This window comes from Martes martes, assembly GCF_963455335.1.
Source record: "Martes martes genome assembly, chromosome: 12".
NCBI classification, from domain to species: domain Eukaryota; kingdom Metazoa; phylum Chordata; class Mammalia; order Carnivora; family Mustelidae; genus Martes; species Martes martes.
Window position 1 is genome coordinate 4,753,389 of NC_137900.1, and position 21,361 is coordinate 4,774,749.

The 21,361-nt window shown below is 41.7% G+C and overlaps 1 protein-coding gene across 3 annotated transcripts in view; it reads left to right on the forward strand.

Moving 5' to 3' along the window:
* Positions 1–224: 224 nt before the first annotated feature.
* The window catches only part of IARS1 (isoleucyl-tRNA synthetase 1), a 71,829-nt gene continuing 50,692 nt past the window's right edge, over positions 225–21,361 (forward strand). Inside the window, exons 1-6 of one of the 3 annotated variants that reach the window (XM_080820696.1) lie at positions 225–372; positions 7,781–7,906; positions 8,641–8,797; positions 9,082–9,201; positions 11,541–11,623; positions 17,607–17,724. In XM_080820696.1, the coding sequence (XP_080676822.1) occupies positions 7,788–7,906; positions 8,641–8,797; positions 9,082–9,201; positions 11,541–11,623; positions 17,607–17,724 (597 nt within the window). In that variant the 5' untranslated portion in view covers positions 225–372; positions 7,781–7,787. Of the gene's footprint in view, positions 373–4,010; positions 4,137–7,780; positions 7,907–8,640; positions 8,798–9,081; positions 9,202–11,540; positions 11,624–17,606; positions 17,725–21,361 lie in introns of those variants that run through there. The other 2 variants (XM_080820697.1, XM_080820698.1) reach the window with 2 other exon arrangements.

The window sequence follows — 21,361 nt, forward strand, 5'->3', positions numbered from 1 at the left end:
CAGTCAGTGGGCACAACAGCAGCTACCCCGCGCGCCCCACAGTCCGCAACCCCGAACAAACTTCTTGCCCGCCACCGCCCGCAGGAAGCCGTGCGCTGGGGAGCGCAGCCGCCTTCCGGCGCGCACCACTGCGCACGTCAGGGTGGGCGGGCCGGAGCCCTCGCGACCAATCGGGGCCCGGGTTGTTAATGGGTGCCGGATAGCGCACGCTGACTGGCCGGAGTGGACCGGCCTGTTCCTCTCTGCCCAGCGCTGTCAGAGCGTTGCATCACCTCTGGACGCCCGGCGGCGGCGTGGACGCGGCTCTTCCCTGGCACGCCTGCACGGGGGCCTTTCAGGTACCCCCCCGACCTGCTCGCAAGGTCGCCCCAGGTAGTCCTCGCCCTGCCTGCGAGACTCTGTTGTACCCTCGCCTTACCTATGAGCCTCTCCAGTACCCCCAGATTACCCCGCCCTGTCCGCAGGGTCGTCCCTGTCACCCCGCCTTGCCCGTGGGGTCTCCTCTGGTAAACCTCCTCTCCCCCTCGCCCTGCCCGCAGGGTCTCCCCACTTAGCCCCCCTCCCTGCCGGCAGTGGCGCCCCAGGTCACCCCGCCCCGCCGTCCTGCCCGCGGGGTCGCCTCAGGTACCCCCGCTCTGCCTGCTGGCCTGATTGGGTGATGACGAGAATTTGTTGTGGCATTTCAGAACGTGGGAAAATGATTTGACGATCGGGGCATTCCTTTGAAAAAATCTAGTCTTAGCCCGCGGAAAGGAGGGTTTATTGCCAAGGACCTGGGGTTGGTGGTGAGTAAGCACAGCATCCCGGCCGAATGTGCAGTGTGCCTGGTGCGTGCGCCCGCAGCCCGGAGCAGGAGGACGGTTTTCCTATGGGGTTTGTAGCGGGGAGAAAGAAAGCTTCTCAGGAGCTGCCCTGGGCTTGGGGCCTGGAAGCTGAGTAGGACTTGGAGGAGAGGCTGAGTCTGAAGGACCCTAGTAAGTATGGCAGGATTTGGAAGTGTGTGTGTTGCTTCAGAAGAGGGGGCCTTGCCGCAGTCACTGCAACTTTAGGGTGTGTAGGGAGCAAGTGGGAGATGGCAGCCTCCAGCCTTATGAGGTTTTGGTGTTGAATGAAATGGTGTTGGGAGTGAGTCCAGAAGAGAAGAGGGGTTTTTAATACAAAGATGAGGCTTAGTTTTAGCATTCAGGTTTTGCATAAAGATCAGGAGGGATGAACCTAGAGGTAAAGTAATTGATTTAGGGGATTCCTAGTAGTCATGAACTTTTTTTAAGATTTTATTTATTTGACCGAGAGAGAGAGATCACAAGTAGGCAGAGAGGCAGGCACAGAGGGAGGGGGAAGCAGGCTTCCTGCTGAGCAGAGAGACGGGATGCGGGATGCGGGATGCGGGATGCGAGATGCGGGATGCGGATTCCATGCCGGGCTCAGGGCTCAGGATGCTCAGGGCTCAGGATGCGGATGCAGGGCGGATCCCAGGACCCTGGGGTCATGACCTGAGCTGAAGGCAGAGGCTTTAACCCACTGAGCCACCCAGGCACCCCTTATCATGAACGGTAGGGGCGCCTGGGTGGCTCACTTGATTGAGCGGCAGGCATTTGATTTCAGTCCAGGTCATGATCTCAGAGTTGTGAGACTGTGCTGCGGGTCAGTCTCTGGGCTTAAGTGGAGTCTACTTGAGACTCTCCATCTCTCTCTCCTTCTGACCTTCACCCCACTCACTCTTTGTCTCTCTCTAATAAATTAATTAATTTAAAAAAAAAAAAAAAGGTGGGGGAGGAATTCCAAAGCCAATCCTCAATCATTGTCTTGTGCCAGGAGGAACCATGGAGTGGGATAGGTTGAAAAGGCAGGTGGGAGGAGTATTGCTGATGGAAACTAAGGATTCGGGCCAAGAGATTCCTTCAGACCTTCGGTGTCAGCGCACACTGGAGGATAGACAGTAAGAATGCTTCTGCAGGCAGCAGATTTACATTTGAATTGGAGAGTGTGTGAAGTAAAAACCACAAGGTTTAGGAGAGGAACAGACTTGGGAGAAGAATATTAGTTCGGAAAAAAAAGGGATTGATAAAAGCCTTAGGGAGGACAGTGCATTATTTAAGCTAGGTAGTGCTGGAGTATGTGGGGAGAGTTCCAGAAGCATGAAAGTAGTAGATCAGGAAAGTGGTTTTGTTTCTCAGTGTGATGTTCCTGGTGCTTGAGTTTTGTAAGAGTAAAGGTCAGGAGGAAAAGTAATAATCTGGGGTAAGACCATGGTGGCCTTGAGTGCCCTATTGAAAAGTCTGTACAGAATATTGTTGGGAGAGAGGAGTTACTGAATTTTTTTTTTTAATACAAAAATGATACTTTCAGAGCTGCTTCTTAGGAAGTGGTATGTCAGATATACAGTATGTATTTTTCTCTTTATTTTAAAAGTTTTTGTGATAAAGTTAATACATACCGAGAAAAGTGGTATGAAGTAATAAAGATTTGTTCTTTCATGCTCTCCAGCCCCTGCCATGGTAGGCATAGTGAAGTTTGATGGATAGCCTTCTAAATTCAAATACAAAATTACTTAAACATAGATTTTATTTACATACGTATGTTTTAAGTCTCTTAAAAATGATAATATGCGTAGTATAAATAGTTAGAATTATGACCTCCTTTTTTTCTTTCTCAATATATAGGCAGTACGTATATTTGATATATTAGGATTATTTTTAATGACTACATCGTACTGGTGTGCCATAATTTATTTTAGCCACTTATTCATGGATGTTTAAGTTGTTTTCAGATATTTATCTCTATGCTTCAATTAATATCTTTGTACATATTTTATACATTTGTGTAAGTATATCTGTGGGGTATATGTTAATAGGATATGACTAACTTGAGAAAGAGCTGGAGTTAGACCCACCTCTGGGGTGAGATGTGACTTACTGTCACATATTATGAAGACCTGGGGAGGCAGAAGATGAAACAGAAATAGACTTAGAGGTCAGATGCACATGACTTTGGTGATCAATTAGATGTGGAGATTATCTGGTACTATTAAGGGGACTCAGATTTCAGGTAATGGGAAGGAATAGTGGAACTACTAGTACAGTGGTATTAAAGACAAACAGAGGGGCGCCTGGGTGGCTCAGCGGGTTAAGCGTCTGCCTTCGGCTCGGGTCATGATCTCAGGGTTCTGGGATCGAGCCCCGCGTTGGGCTCTCTGCTCAGCAGGGAGCCTGCTTCCTCCTCTGTCTCTGCCTGCCTCTCTGCCTGCTTGTGATCTCTGTCTGTCAAATAAATAAAGTCTTAAAAAAAAAAAAAAGACAAGCAGGTGTTGCAAGGAAGTGCATGAATTTTTCATTTTATTTTTAGAAGAGGAGAGGGAGAGTGGGGGAGGAGCCAAGGGAGAGGGAGAGAGAATCTTAAGTAGGCTCCACACCCAGCACAGAGTTCACTGGGGGGCTTAGTCTCACAACCCTGAGATCATGACCCAAGCCAAAATCAAGAGTCAGATGCTTAACTGACGGTGCCACCCAGCACCCCATGGATATTTATTTGTAAAATATTTTTGTATGCATTTCTAAGATCTATTGAAGTAAACACAAGTAAAAGTCAAGGAGGTTATCTAGAAATTTCTGAACAGGTCTGGGAGAGTCTGGAATACGGACAGTTGATTTTTTCCCTTAGCATGACCTGGTGATTAATCTTTCTCCTCTTTCTGCTCCCCACACTCCATGCCCTGTGGTTACTGGATGCTGTTTGCAAGTACAGCTCTCCAGTGGATGTGAAGGGCCAGAGCAATCCTGTGATTTATGCGTGGGGGCTGTTTCTCCTCAGCAGCCGCCACAGCCCAGTCACTGAAACATGGCTCCTCCCTGTGCTGTTACGTTGAGTCTTTGTGTTTGGCATAATAATGCACTGATTTCTTAATTTGGGGGAATAGAAGCTACCTAGAAAGTTTTATAAAACTTATAACCCTCTTTCACCAAAAGCGTAAATCTCACTTTCTTAAAAAAAAAAAAAATTTTTTTTTTCAGATAGATGTTCCTGAATAATGATTAGAACAGTTCGAGAGTAGTGACTTTAAAACTTTACTGTGCGTGCTGATCCCCGGGGATCTTGTTAAAACACAGGTTCTGAATCCTCAGTCCAAGGTGGGCCTGGTAAGTCTACTATAGTCAGCTCCCATAGGTTCTGGCAATTCTAGAACTGGCCTTGAGGAGGATTAGAAGTGACAGAAATGTATTGATATCCAAAGATCTGTTAATCTTCAGATGTAGCCTTTTCAGTTTCAGTAGGCCTCTCATAAGGTGGTCACTGAACCAGCAGAACCCCTAATAAATCATTAAGGGCACAGACACACCCTTACCATCTGTGAAAGGCCGGGCATTGTAACAAGATCCAAAGATCCAAAATGCCATTCAACTTCTGTTTAACACCATTTATGACACCTAGACAGAAATGGATGCTTCGATTCATTAAGTGGCCCACCTGTTCTTGTCTTATTTTTTTCCATATATAAAACCCAAAGACAGCCTCACATCTCAAAAATAAAGAAAAGGAGAGACACTGCTGGTGAAAAAACAACAACAACAATAAAAAACCAAAACTTTAAAAAAATTTTTTTAAATGTGTATAAATTTTTTAAAATTTTGTTTTTTTGGATGGCATGGGTCAATTACTGTGCTTAGGTTTTGGTACTTTCAGAATTGACTGAGGTATTTAGGTCTCTTTGCTCTCCCTTGGCCTGCCTCTCCCTCTGCCTGCCGGTCCCCCTGCTGTGCCTCTCTCTGTCAAATAAATAAAATCTTTTTTTTTAAGATTTTATTCATTTATTTGACAGAGACACAGCACAAGAGGAAACACAAGCAGGGGGAGCGGAAGAGGGAGAAGCAGGCTTCACGCTAAGCAGGGAGCCCTATGTGGGGCTGGATCCCAGAACCCTTGGATCATGACCTAAGCTGAAGGCAGGCGCTTAACAACTGAGCCACCCAGGTGTCTCAATAAAATCTTTTTTTAAAAAGTTAAAAAAAGGGGCGCCTGGGTGGCTCAGTGGGTTAAAGCCTCTGCCTTCGGCTCAGGTCATGATCCCAGAGTCCTGGGATCGAGCCCCGCATCGGGCTCTCTGCTCAGCAGGGAGCCTGCTTCCTCCTCTCTCTCTCTGCCTGCCTCTCTGCCTACTTGTAATCTCTGTCAAATAAATAAATAAATAAATCTTTAAAAAAAAAAAAAAAAAGTTAAAAAAAAAAAAAGATTTTATTTATTTATTTGAGAGAGAGAGAGCGTGTGCACAAACAGGAGATCTGCAGAGGGAGAAGGAGAAGCAGACTCCCTGCTGAGCAACAAGCCTGACATGGGGCTCGATCCCAGGACCCTGGGATCATGGCCCAAGCTAAAGGCAAATGCTTACCTGACTGAGCCACCCAGGTACCCCAAGTTCTTGAGTTCTTAAGATTCTCTATCTTCTCTGTTGTTTTCTCATTATTAGCAATCTTGTCCCCTTTTAATCTGATGTTGGTTTAGAAATCTGGTCACCAATCTTATTGAAATTATTAAGTAAGAATATATAGGCTTTGAGGAGGAATGGGTTGGAGGATGCTCCCTAGATAGTTAAGCCCCAGACTGATCAGGTGTTTCTGCAGGGATTTTTAGCAGAACTCTTAAAAACGCCACTTTAAGACTTCTCTTACTAGGGACTAAATCCAGGATGCATACAGTTTGTCCAACACAAAAATCACAAATAAGCAATAAAAGTTAAAGAAAATTGGAATGAGCTAGAAATTATTTGAATGTCAGAGTCGTATCTTTTTAGCTTTTTTTTTTTTTAGGTTTTACCTGTTTTCATCAAAGAAATGAGGTTATCTCAACAAAAGTGCTATCTGTCCTGTGAGTGTAGGTAAAAACTCTTACCTATTTTGAGATTTATTTTTTTCAGGTTAATGCATTTTTAGTATCTTTACATAAATTTCCAAGATTTTCTTGTTTCTTCTTAGAAGTATGTTGTCTGCAATTACTAAATGTTATATTAGAGTTAAGAAATAAGTGAAGAATGTGATTTAGAAACAACTTTTACAATAATCAAAAAGTACTGGGGTACTTGGGTGGCAGTTAAGTGTCTGCCTTCGGCTCAGGTTGTGATCTGGGGGTCCTGGGATCAAGTCCTGCATCAGACTCCTCGATCAGCAGGGTGTCTGCTTCACTCTCTCTCGCTCTTGCTCTCTCAAATAAAATCTTTTTTAAAAAGTACTGTGTATTCCTATGTCACACAATATACAAAAATAACTTAAAATAGATCAACAACCTAAATATAAGAGCTAAACCTTCACAGTTTTGTTTTAGGTAGTGGTTTCTAAAATATGACACCAAAAGCTCAAGAACAAAACAAAAAGTAGGTAAACTGACTTCACTGAAATTAAAAGTGGTGCTTTAGCAATAAGGTGAAAAAGATAAAGACAATCCACAGGGGGCGCTTAGGTGGCTCAGTTAGCGAAGAGCCTGCCTTCAGCTGGGGTCATGATCTCAGGGTTTGGGGATGAGCCCTTCATCGGGCTCCTCGCTCAGTAGGGAGTCTGCTTCTTCCTCTGCCCCTCTCCCTCCTTGCACTCTTTCTCTCTGTCTCTCTCTCAAATAAATAAAATCTTTAAAGAAAAAAAAAAAGACAACCCACAGAATGGGAGAAAATTTTTGCAAATTCTGTAGTCCCGATAAGGGACTTCTGTCTGGAATATATGAAGAACTCTTATAACTCAGCAGTTGAAAGACAGCCCAGTTTAAACATTGTACAGAAGATGAATGGTAATTTCTCCAAATAAGATATAAATATTGCCAATAAGCACATGAATATGTGATCAACATCACTAATCACTAGAAAATGCAAATCAAAATCATAATAAGATAACACTTCATACCCACAGGATTTCCTATAATCCACAAATCGACAATCAGGAGTGAGGATGTAGAAAAACTGAAATACTCACTGCTGGGAAAACGTAAAATGAGGCGGCAGCTTTAGAAAGCATTTTGGGGGGGCACCTGGGTGGCTCAGTTGGTTAAGCCTCTGCCTTCAACTCGGGTCATGATCTCAGGGTCCTGGGATCGAGCCCCGCATCGAGCTCTTTGCTCGGCATGGAGCCTGCTTCCCCCCACCGCTGCCGGCCTCTCTGCCTACTTGTGATCTCTCTCCCTGCGTCAAATAAAATTAAAAAAAAAAAAAAAAAAGTTATACATGAATATTCATAGGAGGATTGTTCCTAATAGCCAAAAAGTGGAAACATTCCTAATGTCCATGAACTAATGAATGAATAAACTGTGGCATAGCTATACAACAAAATACTCAGCCATAAAAAATAATGAAGTATAAAGACATGTTATAACATAGAAGAACTTTGAAAACATAATTCTAACAAGCCAGACACATGATTCCATCTGTATGAAATGTCCTGAATAAGAAAACTCAGTATTGCAGAAAGCAGATTAATTGTTGCCAGGGGGCTGGGGAAGAAGGCAGTGGAGAATGAGTGCTACTGTAGACAAGTTTTTGGAGCGGGCAGGGCCGAGCGGTAATGAAGATGTTCTGGAAATAGAGCATGCTTGTGGTTGCACAACCTTGTGAATATACTAAAAACCACTGAATTGTACACAAGTGTGGACTTCATGGTATGTGAACTATAATTCAAAAAAGCTGTAATGTTTTTTACAGTATAGTGTAGCGTCATGGATAGTAATACATACACTCATTTTAAAGTATGCCACTCCGTTATTCCTAGACTTCGCTGTTAAGAATAATAAATTTGCTTTTCTCTTGCAGCAACAAAATGGTTCAGCAAGTTCCAGAAAACATCAATTTTCCTGCTGAAGAAGAAAAAATCTTACAGTTCTGGTCTGAATTTAACTGTTTTCAGGAATGCTTAAAGCAATCAAAACATAAGCCGAAGTATGTGAATTTCTTTGGTAATGTAGAGTCTTTAAGAACAGTCATTTCTAAAAAAAAGAAAAAAAAAAAAAAGAATAGTCATTTCTTAGACCAAGTTCCATGAAGGCAGAAGCTTCATTGATTTTTGTGCTTCCAGTGTCTCCTAGCACTCTACATAGTGGGTACTTTGTGCAGTGGGTACATATTGAATGGATGAGTTTTTAAATATTGAGGTAGATTCTGTTTCTTTGAGAAGTTTGAATAGAGTTTATGTATCACCTTCTTCCGTTCTACTTTTCTCATTCTTACCACCCTCATTTAAACACTAGACTAGTCCTAGCTGCTTGTTAGAGTACTTCCTGCTTCTAGTCTCCATTCACTTAAAAACCAGTCCTTTCTTTACTGTTTTTATCATGTCTCCTGTGTTCAAAAACATTATGAGATGTTTGTTCCTGTTTTACTGATGAGGTAACTCAGGATTGGTATGAATAACTTGCTTTATGTCATCGAACTAATAAACCAAGTGTGGATAGTCTGATAAAGGTCATTCCAGCTCCACCGTAACAAGGTTTTTTGAAGACAGGACCTCCAGTAAATATTTAACCATTTATGTCTGAATTTTCTGGTTTGCTGCTTTTCTACACTCTGTCTGCTTTTTATCACTCTACTATGATAGGAGCTATCTGTAGAAAAAATGTTATCCTAAATTTTTGCTATTTTAAAGTCCCTTAACACCTTTTTATTGCCTCTGTTAGATTTACGTTCTATGATGGGCCTCCTTTTGCAACTGGACTACCTCACTATGGACATATACTTGCAGGGACAATTAAAGATATAGTTACCAGATATGCTCACCAGAATGGGTTTCATGTTGAGAGAAGATTTGGATGGGATTGTCATGGCTTACCTGTGGTATGTTTGAGTCACCAGTCTTAAAAAGTTCTGATTTTTTTAATGAGCGTTGGATTTTATCATGAATTTTTTCTATAATGTACTTTGTTAATATGAATTTTTCCTATAATGTTAATATGAATTTTTCCTATTATGTACTTTGTTTCTACAATATTATTTATAGTTCATTTTCTCTCTAGATTTTTGAGATCCATTTTTTTAAAATCTGTGTTATTTATTAGAGTGGCTGAATTGCGTTTATTTCAGAGGGCAGGGATATTAACAATCTTACTGCAAATTTTCAGGAATATGAAATTGATAAGACACTGGGAATCAGAGGACCAGAGGATGTAGCCAAAATGGGGATTGTAGAGTATAACAATCAGTGCCGAGCAATTGTGATGAGATATTCTACTGAATGGAAGGTATGATGGGTTCTTTTCAGTGGAATGAACAAAAGCTTTAATTTTTAAATGGAGTTGAAAAGGTTTATACCCCCTTTGTGCTTTTTATGAGAAACATCCAAAAGTATGGCTATCTGTGTGAGGTTGTGACATAGGAGGGTTGACCGCCCTCTTTAAAGAAGTATTTAGTTTCTGCCTACAATACTATTAAGCTGTGAGCTTAAACGGTGCCCTCTCTTATCCATGCACTTGACTGTCTTCAGTACTTAATCTCCTACCTACTCACTGTATATGACAGGAATCAGGCTATCCTAGCAAAAAGATTAACTTGAATGTTGCTGTTAAAAACAATTCAGATTTGGCCTCAGTGTTCTATTAATTTGACTCCCATCCTACCTACTGCTTCTGTTCATAAGTCTGTGAGGGGCTGGCAGAGCTCCTGTCTCTCTCGTTCTGATGGGTGGAGGAGCAGAGGTTCCCCCCATCTTCCCTGGTTCTCCAGCTAGTGTGTCTGTGTACCTTAAAAACATGTCTGACTTCTGTTTTTCCATCTCTCTCACCACTTTGACTTCTCAAACCTACTGTTGGAAAATTCAGAGTTTCCTGTTCTGCGGATAGTATCAGTCTTCCAGGACTCACACACCATCCTCAGGATCAAATCAAATGCCAAATCCTATCAAGTCTTTTTCTTCAGTGTCTCTTGTCAAGTCATTGCATTCCTACAATCTCCCTGGCCCCCAAACCCCCTCCCTGAGTTTCTGTAACCATCTCTTGATTGGGCTTGTGCTCCCGTTCTTTGCACTTATCCTGCCAGGTTATCTCTCTCACAAGACTGCTCATCGTTGTCTTCCCTGCTCAGAATTTTGAGTGGCTTCTCTTTGCTGGTAAATAAAATCTGATTTCATCAACCTGAAAATCAAGCTCCTCAATTCTCTCCTAACTTTTTATTTTTCAATTTTTAAATTTTTTTATTAAAAATAATTTTTTTTTCCTAACTTGATGCAGTCAGACTTTCTTGCCTGGCTGCCAAAAGGAAAATTCTAACGAATGTAATATGCATGTGGCTTTTTTTTTTTTTTTTCTTAAAAAATTTTTTTTAATGTTTTAACTTTTCATTTTGAAATAATTCAGACTTAGCAAAAAATTTCAAAAATAGTTATGAAAAATTCCCCTATACTCTCCTTTCCCAAATCCTGACACCTTTAATAATCATAACATAATTATCAAAAGCAAGAAATTAACAGATACAGTATAATAGACCTTCTTCAAATTACACCAGTTGTTCCACTAATTATTTCCTTTTTTTTTTTTTTAAAGATTTTATTTATTTATTTGACAGAGGTCACAAGTAGACAGAGAGGCAGGCAGAGAGAGAGGGGGAAGCAGGCTCCCTGCTGAGCAGAGAGCCCAATGCGGGGCTCGATCCCAGGACCCTGGGATCATGACCTGAGCCGAAGGCAGAGGCTTAACCCACTGAGCCACCCAGGCGCCCCATCCACTAATTATTTCTGATCCAGGATCCAGTCTAGGAACACACATTGCATATAGTTGTCATACTTCCTTATTCTACTTCAACCCGGAGGATTCCCTCAACCTTTCTTTGTCTTTTATGACCTTATCACTTTTTCTTTTTAAGTTTATTTACTTACTTAGTTTCTACACCCCGCATGGGGCTCAAGCTTACAACCCCCAAATCAAGAGTCAGATGCTCTTCCAACCGAGCCAGCCAGGCTCCCAACCTTGTCGCTTTTAAAGAGTGCAGAGTGGTTATTTTGTAGAAAGTGCCCCAAAGTCTGGCGTTTTCTCATGATTAAGTTTAGGTTATGTATGCATTTTTTACAAGAATACTCAGAAGTGACATCATGCCCTTCTCACTCTGTTATTATCAGGAGGCCTGTGATGCTAATATATCTCATTCTTGACATTAATTTTGTTCACTAAGGTAATATATGTCAGGTTTTTCCATTGTTAATTTGCAGTTTTTCCTTTGTAATTAAGTATGCTGTGGGGGAGTCTTTGCAAATACCCTATTTCTTATACTTTTGTTTATGAATTTTAGCATCCATTGATGATTCTTGCCCACAACAGTTACACCTGTGGTGTATGCCAAATGGTAGTTTGGGTAAACTTTTATAAAGGAATCCTAATATTTTTAACTGACATCATCTGCATATAGGATGAATGCCAAGAAAACTGGTTCTTAACCTTACGTAGTGTGTTGTTTACTGCATAGGTTTACCTGAAACATTGGTTTTGTTTTCCCAAAATCATTGTATATGTGATGATGATAGAAATGAGACACATTGATGTGCAATAACAAATATCATTGTTTAATAACTCTAACATTCATATTTTTAAAGTCCACTATTACCAGACTTGGCCGATGGATTGACTTTGACAATGACTACAAAACTCTGTATCCACAATTCATGGAATCTGTCTGGTAGGTTTACTTGAAATTTAAATATAATGAATATTCTGTTTATTGCTTAGTGGAGAGATCCTCTAGCGTGGATCGGTTTTTCAGATTCACAGTTATTTATCTAAAGTCTTTGGGATGGATTTGTTTTTTGTTTTTAAAGCTTTATTTATTTTGGGCACTTTTCAGTTCATAGCAAAATTGAGAGGAAGGTACAGAGATTTCGCCTGTTCCCTGCCCCCACGCATGTATGGCTTCCTCCGCTACCAACAGCTCCCCTCAGAGTGACACATTTGTTACCATTGATGACATACACTGACACATCATAATCACCCAAAGTCTATAGTTTACATTAAGGGTCACTCTTGGTGTTGTATGTTCTATAGGTTTGGACAAATAACATGTAGCCATCATGCTAGCATCATATAGAGTATTTTTACTGTCCTGAAAATCTTCTGTGTACTAGCTGTTTATCTCTGTCAACCCCTAGATTTTTTTTTTTTTTTGAAGATTTTGTTTATTTATTTGACAGAGATCACAAGTAGACAGAGAGGCAGGCAGAGAGAGGGGGGAAGCAGGTTCCCTGCTGAGCAGAGAGCCCGATGCGGGGCTTGATCCCAGGACGCTGGGATCATGACCTGAGCCGAAGGCAGAGGCTTTAACCCACTGAGCCACCCAGGCGCCCCTAGATTTGTTTTATAATTCAATAAATTTTGGATTCTGCTAAGGTAATAGGATATGCATGTACTCTGTAGTATATAATGGCTCCAACAGGTTTAGCAGCAACCTGTAATCAAATACATCAGTATTTTTGCATCAGAACACACAATTGTTCATGCTAAGTAGACAAAACAAAGAATATAAATGGCCTGATGTCAATTAAAGGGTATTGAGGGGGGTTTTTTGGTGGGTTTTTTGTTGTTGTTGTTGTTTGTTTGTTTGTTTTTGGCCAAATTGGTACCAAATTTAGGGAAATGAAGTTTCAGAAGTGTTTTTGTTTTGTTTATTAAGCCTAAGAGATTGTGTACTTGTATTTTATACTGAGACAAGTTGTATAGTGCAGTCGCTTGCATAGCAAGTTACTTCTTTTTACTAGCATTGCTTCTTTTTACTATTACAAAACAAGTGTTACAATGCCAAAGTTTTAATAGGTGAACCTCTTATAATTATATGAGAATCATTACATCTCCTTACTGGGCAAACAGACACCATTATTATGACTGCCAAGTGCCCTAAGCACAGATCTCAGGCCTGGAGGAAGGCCTCTTTTATTAAATTACGCATAGTGACAGGTGAGTTGCAAAGCTCTTTGGTACGATGCACTTCCTTTGTGCGTTTTGTAGGCACTTGTGGCTCTTACTGCCTTCCTGTCCACCTGCTTTCATTGCCATTAGTCGAGATCTGTGGTACATGCTTGGTACAAGTCCTTGGCCTCTGAGGAGCTAGATGCCTTGCAGGGCAGTTCTCAGACCCTCTGACTTGACACGCTCCTGTGATCGCATCTCCAGACCCATCTCCAGGCTGCAAGGTTGGAAGCTGATAAGAGTCTCAAGAGGGGGCTTTCCATTCACTGAACAGCTAGACTTCTTAAGATCAGAGAAGCTCTAAAAACCACAATTTGGGTTACACACCTCCCGAGTACTTAAATGTGGCTAGTATGGCCAAGAAAATGAATTTCTCATTTTAAATTAAATTTAAATTAGCACATGTCAGGGTGCCTGACTGGCTCAGTTAGTGGAGCATGTGACTCTTGATCTCAGGGTTAGAAGTTCAAGCCCCATGTTGGGTACAGAGATTACTTAAAAATAATTTTTTTTTTAAAAAAGAGCACATGTGGCTAGTGCTTACCATGTTGGACAATATAGCTCTACACAATACTTCTTACTTTATGTAAAACCATACTTAAATCAGAGAAAATAGTTTTTAAAGCTTCTCAGCATTAGGGCGCCTGGGTGGCTTGGTCAGTTAAGCATCTGCCTTAGGCCCAGGTCAGGGGGATCTAGTCCCTGCTCAGCGGGGAACCTGCTTCTCCCTCCTCTCCCTGCCTCTGCTCTGTCTTGCTGTCTCTGTCTCTTTCTTTCAAATAAATAAATAACTCATTTTTTAAAAAGCTTCTAAGTATTAGAATATTACTGGGGTTGGGGGCGCCTGGGTGGCTCAGTGGGTTAGAGCCTCTGCCTTCGGCTCCGGTCATGATCCTGGGGTCCTGGGATCGAGCCCCACGTCGGGCTCTCTGCTCAGCGGGGAACCTGCTTCCTCCCCTCTCTCTCTGCCTGCCTCTCTGCCTACTTGTGATCTCTGTCTGTCAAATAAATAAATAAAATCTTCAAAAAAAAAAAAAAAGAATATTACTGGGAACATGTTGGCCGATAAATAAGGCATGTAGGTTTAGAGGGAATATAAAAAGATAGTAGGAGATACCTTTAATAATGATGACATTAATAATAGCAGATAATTTAGGTGGAGTTGGTGCTTTTGACTACATAAAGTACTTCCCTGTCAGTTTTCCCACATGATTCATAGAGTCCTGGGTATTGGGTTTGGACCTTGTTCGAGGTGAAGACAGGTGACTGACTTGCGTGAGATCACAGTTTATTTTATGATAAACTGGGTCTTAGGATAATGCTCCTTCTCTAGTCTTCTGTGAATATCCTTGGATCAAAGTATGTAATTTAAGACTGAGTTTAAACTTGGGCAATCTGAGGGGTACCTCGGTGGCTCAGTTGGTTAAGATCTGACTTCAGCTTAGGTCATGATCTCAGCGTCCTAGGACTGAGCCCCACATCAGGCTCTGTGCTCAGCGGGGAGTCTGCTTCTCCCTCTGCCTCTTCCACTGCTTGTTTTCTCCCCCTCCCCCAAGTAGATAAATAAAACTTAAAAAAAAAAAAAATCTTGAGAAATTTGTGCTAAGGTGGCAGCATAGGAAGATCCTAAAGTCACCTATTGCACAGATCTACAATTCCCTGGGAAAAAGACCTGGAAACTAGCTGAACAACTCCTCCACAACAAAAGGCCCACATCAAGATGGGCACTGGGAGGCAAAGATTGATTGATTTACTTGTCATAGAACTTCAGCCTGAGGGGCTGGCTTTAGGTTTACTACTGTATCTATAGGCTACAAGGGTGCCCTTGGGAATGCGCCCCAGGGGACACTATATTTGTGCTGTCCCTCAGCCTCACTGCAGCTCACCGATACCTCCCAGAAAGAAGTTTATATATTTGTATGGATACCCAGTTTTTGCAACTGTTAGCCAGGGGACCAAACTGCCTGATCTGGAAGTCCACAGGCTTTACAGTGCGGTACGACAGGGCTGTACACATTTGTGTACTTTGTTTTATTTTTTTAGGATTTTATTTTTTTATTTGAGAGAACACAGGGGGAGAGTTAGAGGAGAAGCAGACTCTCCACTGAGCAGGGAGACTTACACGGGGCTTGATCCCAGGATCCTGGGATCATGACCTGAGCAGAAGGCAGACCTTTCACCGACTGAGCCACCCAGGCCCCCCCTCTATTTGTGTACTTTGTAAAAGCTGCTGCTCGAGTGTCTGGGTTCACATTCAGCCTGAAACTAGGTTCTGACAGAGAGACCTCACCCTGGTACACTCACAGGTCTTGGAACACTCTCACCAACAGTGAACTATTGAGAATAAGTCAGGCTGCTTATAGGCAATCACAAAGTTTGAGAGATAACCAAGAGCTCTAGGGCAAGGTTGAACAATAAAGCTCATCTCCCACGTAAGACTGCTCCTTCAAGACTGGGAGAGGTAGCGGTTTTACGTGGTACAAAGAAACAAACCCAGAGCATCAAGCAAAATGAGGAGAAAGAGGAGTAAGTTCTAAACAGAACAACAAGAAAAAACCTCAATGAAATGGAGGCAAGTGGGGCTCCACAGTAAAGAGGACCTTGAAATACTAAAAATAGAAATACCATATGATACAGTAATTCTGCTTCTGGGTATTTATCCAAAAACCCCCCAAAACACTAAATCAAAAAAGATGTATGTACCCTTACGTTCATCACAATATTATTTACAGTAGCCAAGGTATGATACCAACCTGAGAGTGCACTGACTGACTAACAGATTAAAAAAAAAGAAAACAGAGGTGGGTGTCTGGGTGACTCAGTCAGTTGAGCGTCAGACTGTTTGATTTTGACTCCGGTCACAATGTCAGGGTCAGTGGGATGGAGCATCAGGCTCCATGCTCAGGGTGGAGTCTGCTTGAGATTCTCTCTCCTCCTACCTACTCCACTCCCCTGTTTACCCGCTCCCGTCTCTTTCTTCAAAATAAAATCTTAAAAAAAAAAAAAAGATGTGGGGTGGGGGCCCTGGTGGCTCAGTCAGTTAAGCATCCAACTTTTGATTCCGGCTCGGGTCACAGTCTCAGGGTTGTGAGATTGAGCCCCACATTAAGCTCTATACTGGGTGTGCAGCCTGTTGAAGATTCTCCCCCTCTCTCAACTCCCCCCCACTTCCTCCCTCTCCTCCTCTTAAGAGAAAAAGGATGCAGGGGGAGGGAGGGAGTGTAAAATAGAGTATCACTCAGTCATAAGTAGACATGGTGGACCTTGAGGTATTACTCTAAGTGACCTAAGTCAGAAAGAAATACCTTCTGATTTCACTTAGATGCGGAATCTAAAATAACAAAACTTGGGTCACCTGGGTGGCTCAGTCAGTTAAGTGTCTGCCTTCTGCTCAGGTCATGATCCCAGGGTCCTAGGATCAAGCCCCGCGTTGGGCTCCCTGCTCACTAGGAAGCCTGCTTCTTCCTCTCCCTCTGCCTGCTGTTCCCCTCCTCTCTCTCTCTCTCTCTCTCAAGTAAATAAATAAAATCTTTAAAAAGATAAAATATCAAAACTTACAGACACAGAGAACAGAATGGTATTTGCCAGGGCAAAGAAGAATTTGGAGGTGGGCAGTGGATAAAGGAGGTCATAGTGGAGACGTAGCACACAGCATGGTGACTATAGTCAATAATATTGTGCATATTTTAATTTGCCCAGATGATAAATCTTAAAAGTTCTCATAAGAAAAAAATTGTTGTAACCTTTGTGATGGAGGGTAAGTAGACTTACTGTGGTGATGATTGTGCAGTGTGTACAAATACCAAATCCTCTTGTTGCACACCTGAATCTAATACAGTGCTACGTGTCAGTTACGCCTCAGTAAAAATATAATAAACTTGGGCAATTTTACAGAGAACATCACTTTTTAATCTTTGTTTAAAGCCAAGCAATACTATGAAAAAATGTGCACAGTTTTCCATAAAAATGTATTTTAACAAGTGGGAAAGAGTTTATTTATTGTACCAAGCACATAGGAATTGAACTATAAAAATTATACATAAAGACAGAATTAAGGGTTCCCACCAATGCATCCTGACATCCAGCTGGGACAGGTCTCCACAGGAGATCCCAGGGTGTCTGTTACCTTTGACTTTTCAGCATCTTGGTACATTTAGCTTAAAGCAACATGGTTTAATGTTTAATAAAAGTTTCTGACTAACTGTAGGAGAGATATCCTAATCCCAACTGTTTATTCTTTTTAAATTGCCTTTGTAAAACTGCCCACTATGTAGTAAAATTTAAGCAATACACCAGAAAACTAATAGGAAAAGCAAAAACAGAAATCCCAACAATATTGTTAACATATTGGTTAACATATTGGTAAAATTTGCTTTTTCAGCATCTCTAAAAAATGTAAGAATATGGATATGTACAGTTTCTCCAGTTAATATGTCAGTGGACAGTGTGGTGTGGATTGCTTTTCTCGTGCAACATTCAGTTATGAACATGTTTCCATGGACACATACTACCACTTTTAATGTCTATACCATGTCTCCTACGAATCTGTTTTAATTTGCCAGCTAGTCCACAGTTGAGAGACATGATTTTTCCATTTGATTGGTGATAGAAACTCTACTGTAGACAAACACATAAATATCTGAGTTTGGGGAGACAGAATTTTGGTTGTGTCATTGTTGTAAAACTGTGTCTTTACTTGCTAGGTGGGTCTTCAAGCAGCTCTATGATAAAGGCCTTGTGTATAGAGGTGTGAAAGTCATGCCTTTCTCCACCGCATGCAACACTCCACTGTCCAACTTCGAATCTCACCAGAACTACAAGGTGCGTGTGATGTCATCAGGCATTAACTTGTACCATGGAAGTTAAAGGGTTGTGATCACAGTAGCCAGTCCCAGTGTGGAATGTTAGCCTGGGGAGTCCGTCAGATTGACCATTTCTTACGGAGTTGCTGGTAATGTTGCCAGTCACTGAACTGAAGCTCTATAAAGGGTAAAAGTGAGGGATTTTTTATCCCCTTGAGATTTGTGAATGGTGTATCTTTACCTGACAGCGTCTGCTTGTTTTGACCGTATCTTTGTGCCTCTCTCAGGTTAATTAGTCCAACTCCGCCCTGTTTCCCTCCAGTCACTGCTTTTGGAAGAGGTCTTGGTTTGAATGAGGATGCCTCATCTGGGACCTTGTGGTGTTAGTCATTTGTTACAAGTAGTTGGAAGCAAATCTGATTTGTCCTTGGTCGGCAGTATTATGATCTTTTTGTCTGATGGATGGAGTAACTGCTGTCGCTGCTGTGAAAGGAGAGTTGAGACGGGTCTCATGTTCCCTGAAGTACACTCACTGCTTTACCTTATCTAGAAGGTGGTAAAGGCAGTGAGTTTGAAACATGGAACTTCTCTTCTTGTGTGTGTACTCAAGAGGTGTTTTCATTTCTGAGACCTCATCTAGCCCTCTTTGTTTTTAAAGGACCTAGTTTGAAAATTGTGTTACACATTAAATATCTTTTTTTTTTTTTAAGATTTTATTTATTTATTTGACAGACAGAGATCACAAGTAGGCAGAGGCAGGCAGAGAGAGAGAGAAACAGGCTCACCACCGAGCAGAGAGCCCGACGCGGGACTCGATCCCAGGACCCTGAGATCATGACCTGAGCTGAAGGCAGCGGCTTAATCCACTGAGCCACCCAGGCGCCCCGTGTTACACATTAAATATCTTTAAAACACAAGAAATCTTTATTTTTCTTCACATTACCATAGTACAGTTATTACACCTAAGACAGTCCTCAGTCATCAGTAATATGAAATATCTATTATAATGGTCTAATGCCTAGATATTATCACATTTTCTTTTTTAAGATTTTATTTAAGATTTTATTTACTTTATTTTATTTTTTAAGATTTTATTTATTTATTTGACAGAGAAAGACACAGCAAGAGAGGGAACACAAGCAGGGGAGTGGGAGAGAGAGAAGCAGGCTTCCTGCTAAGCAGGAAGCCCGATGCGGGGCTGAATCCCGGGACCCTGGGATCATGACCTGAGCCGAAGGCAAACGCTTAACAGCTGAGCCACCCAGGTGGCCCATTGTTCACATTTCTGTATGTCTCTCAAATATCAGGCCTTTTTCCTCCCCGTTCTTTGTTGTTTTTTTTAAATCAGGATCTAAGAAAGGCTCATGTGTGGCTGCAATTGTCTTTCGGGTCTGTTTTCATCTGTGGTCTCCATTTTGCTGTCTTCCCCTTTTTTTTCCCCTTGCAAATCATTGTTTAGGAAACAGGTTTTATCTTATAGCGTTTCCTATAAAGAATTTTGCTTGTTATGTCTCCACGGTCCTCTGAATTGGAACGTCTCATGTTTGTCGATGTCCTTCCTTCGGCATGTGTGTCATCAACAGAGGTCACTGTTTAAAATGGCTTTCATTTGTATCTGGCTTTTCTCAGCATGATGTTTGTGACAGTCATCTGTGTTCTGTGGAGTTCGGGATCTTTTGTTCTAGGCCCTGTGCAAGTGAATAGTCCACAATTTATGTATTTACAGCACATTTCTCTCTACTTCCTTACAGCCTGATAGGTGACAGCTGTGCCGAATCCAGTGTTTCTTTCCATGCACGGTTTTATACTTTTACTATCTGCCTAAGTATTCACAAACAGGATGTAGCGCTCTTAGGCTTGTCTTTAACCCCATCCGTTACACTTACTCCATACCTTGCCGTTCATAGGAAGCATTAAGTTTTAAAGATTCTTCACCTTGACACATGTAGTTTTGAGTTAATTTTTATCTGCTGTACAGTGTTTGATATGACAGATTGCAGCGTATTCATTCTTTTGATAGACATTTTCAGGTGTTTTGAATGGTAGCAAACAGTGTTGCTGAGAACATTTTTGAACATAAATCCTGTGTATTTATGCTGCAGTTTTCTTTGGCTTCTAGATTTCTACATGTTAGTTCCCCAGGCTAGCTGTGAGCTCCTAGAGCTTTTAGAGGGTATCCTCTTCCGTAAGTACACAAGTGCATTCTCTTGGGGTGAGCAGCCTGTGCAGAAGTAAACTGAGTTTCTGTTCCAAAAGGTCAACCAATTGTGGTATATAAAAGTGTTTATCTTTTTTACATCATCTGAATTTTCAGACATTGTATTATACATACGTGAATTGTGCCCTACATTCTTTATGGTGCCTGACCTCTCTTGCTCAAGGTTATGTTTGTGAAAAGTCGTCCATGTTGTGTGTAGTTGTAGATCATCGTTCTAATTACCGTCTGGCACTTACTTTACCCACTGTACCATTGACGAGTATCTAGGTGATTCCCAATTTGGGGCTCTGATCAGTAGTGCTACTATGAACATTCTAGAAGTGGGGAGCATGCATACACATGTCTTCTATGGGTTACATACCGAGAAGTGGAATTACTGAGTCATAGGGTGTACTTAACACTTAACTCTAGTACCAGGGTCGGCAAACTGTGAAGTGCCAGATAATATTTTAGGCCTTGTGGGCTGGATGTTCTCTGTTGCAAGTACTCAACTCTGTCAAAACCATTCTTTGTTCTTGTGGTATAAGAACACACGTGAGGCCAGAGTTGGCCCATGCATCATGGTTTGCTGCCTCCTACTCTGGATGTCCTAATCTGTACTCCCTCCAGCCAGTGAGTACTCTACTTTCTTGCCAGCGCTTAGCATTTTCTGTCTTTTCTCTCTAGCCAATCTACAGTTATGTTGGTTGCAACTAAGGTTTGTTTTTATTTCTAACTTTTGACATAATGTTAGACTTACTGAAAAGTTCATAATTGATGGTCACCCTCTTTCACCACATCTACATTGTCCGCACTCCCTCTAGGAAATGGCAGTAGAACAGGGCCCTTTGAGAGTAGGTTGTAGACATGATGTCCCTTTTCCTCTAAAGGTTTAAGTACATATTTCTTAAAATCCATACTCTTAAGTAATTGAAGTTAGGGAATCAACATTGTTAAGTATTACCATCTAATCTGTAGGCTGATTCTGTTAGTGGTCCCACTGATGTCATTTTCAGCAAAAGAGAATCTTAGGGTATGTCTTTCATTCGGGTGCTCCATGTCCAGCCTTCTTGGAGCAGCGCCTCAGTGTCTGGGATTCCTGATACTGGCATTTGAGGCACACAGGCCAGCACTCCTTCAGGTGTGCCTGACGGTTCCTGTGTGGATGAGGTGAAGTTTGCAGAGCTCCTCCTTCTCAGGGCACTTTATTCAGAACTCAATGAGTTGGCCTGGGTCAGGGGATGAGTTTTTCTACTTTGGAGCTATTTATTAAATATTTTTAAATCCTTGATATTTTCATGTTGCCATAGAGTTGGAACCAATTTTTTATTTAATGAACTGAATAAATATTGGTATATTGCAGTTTTAAGTACATGGTGTTTAAAAATTACTCATTCTGGGGTGCCTGGGTGGCTCAGTGGGTAAAAGCCTCTGCCTTTGGCTCAGGTCATGATCCCAG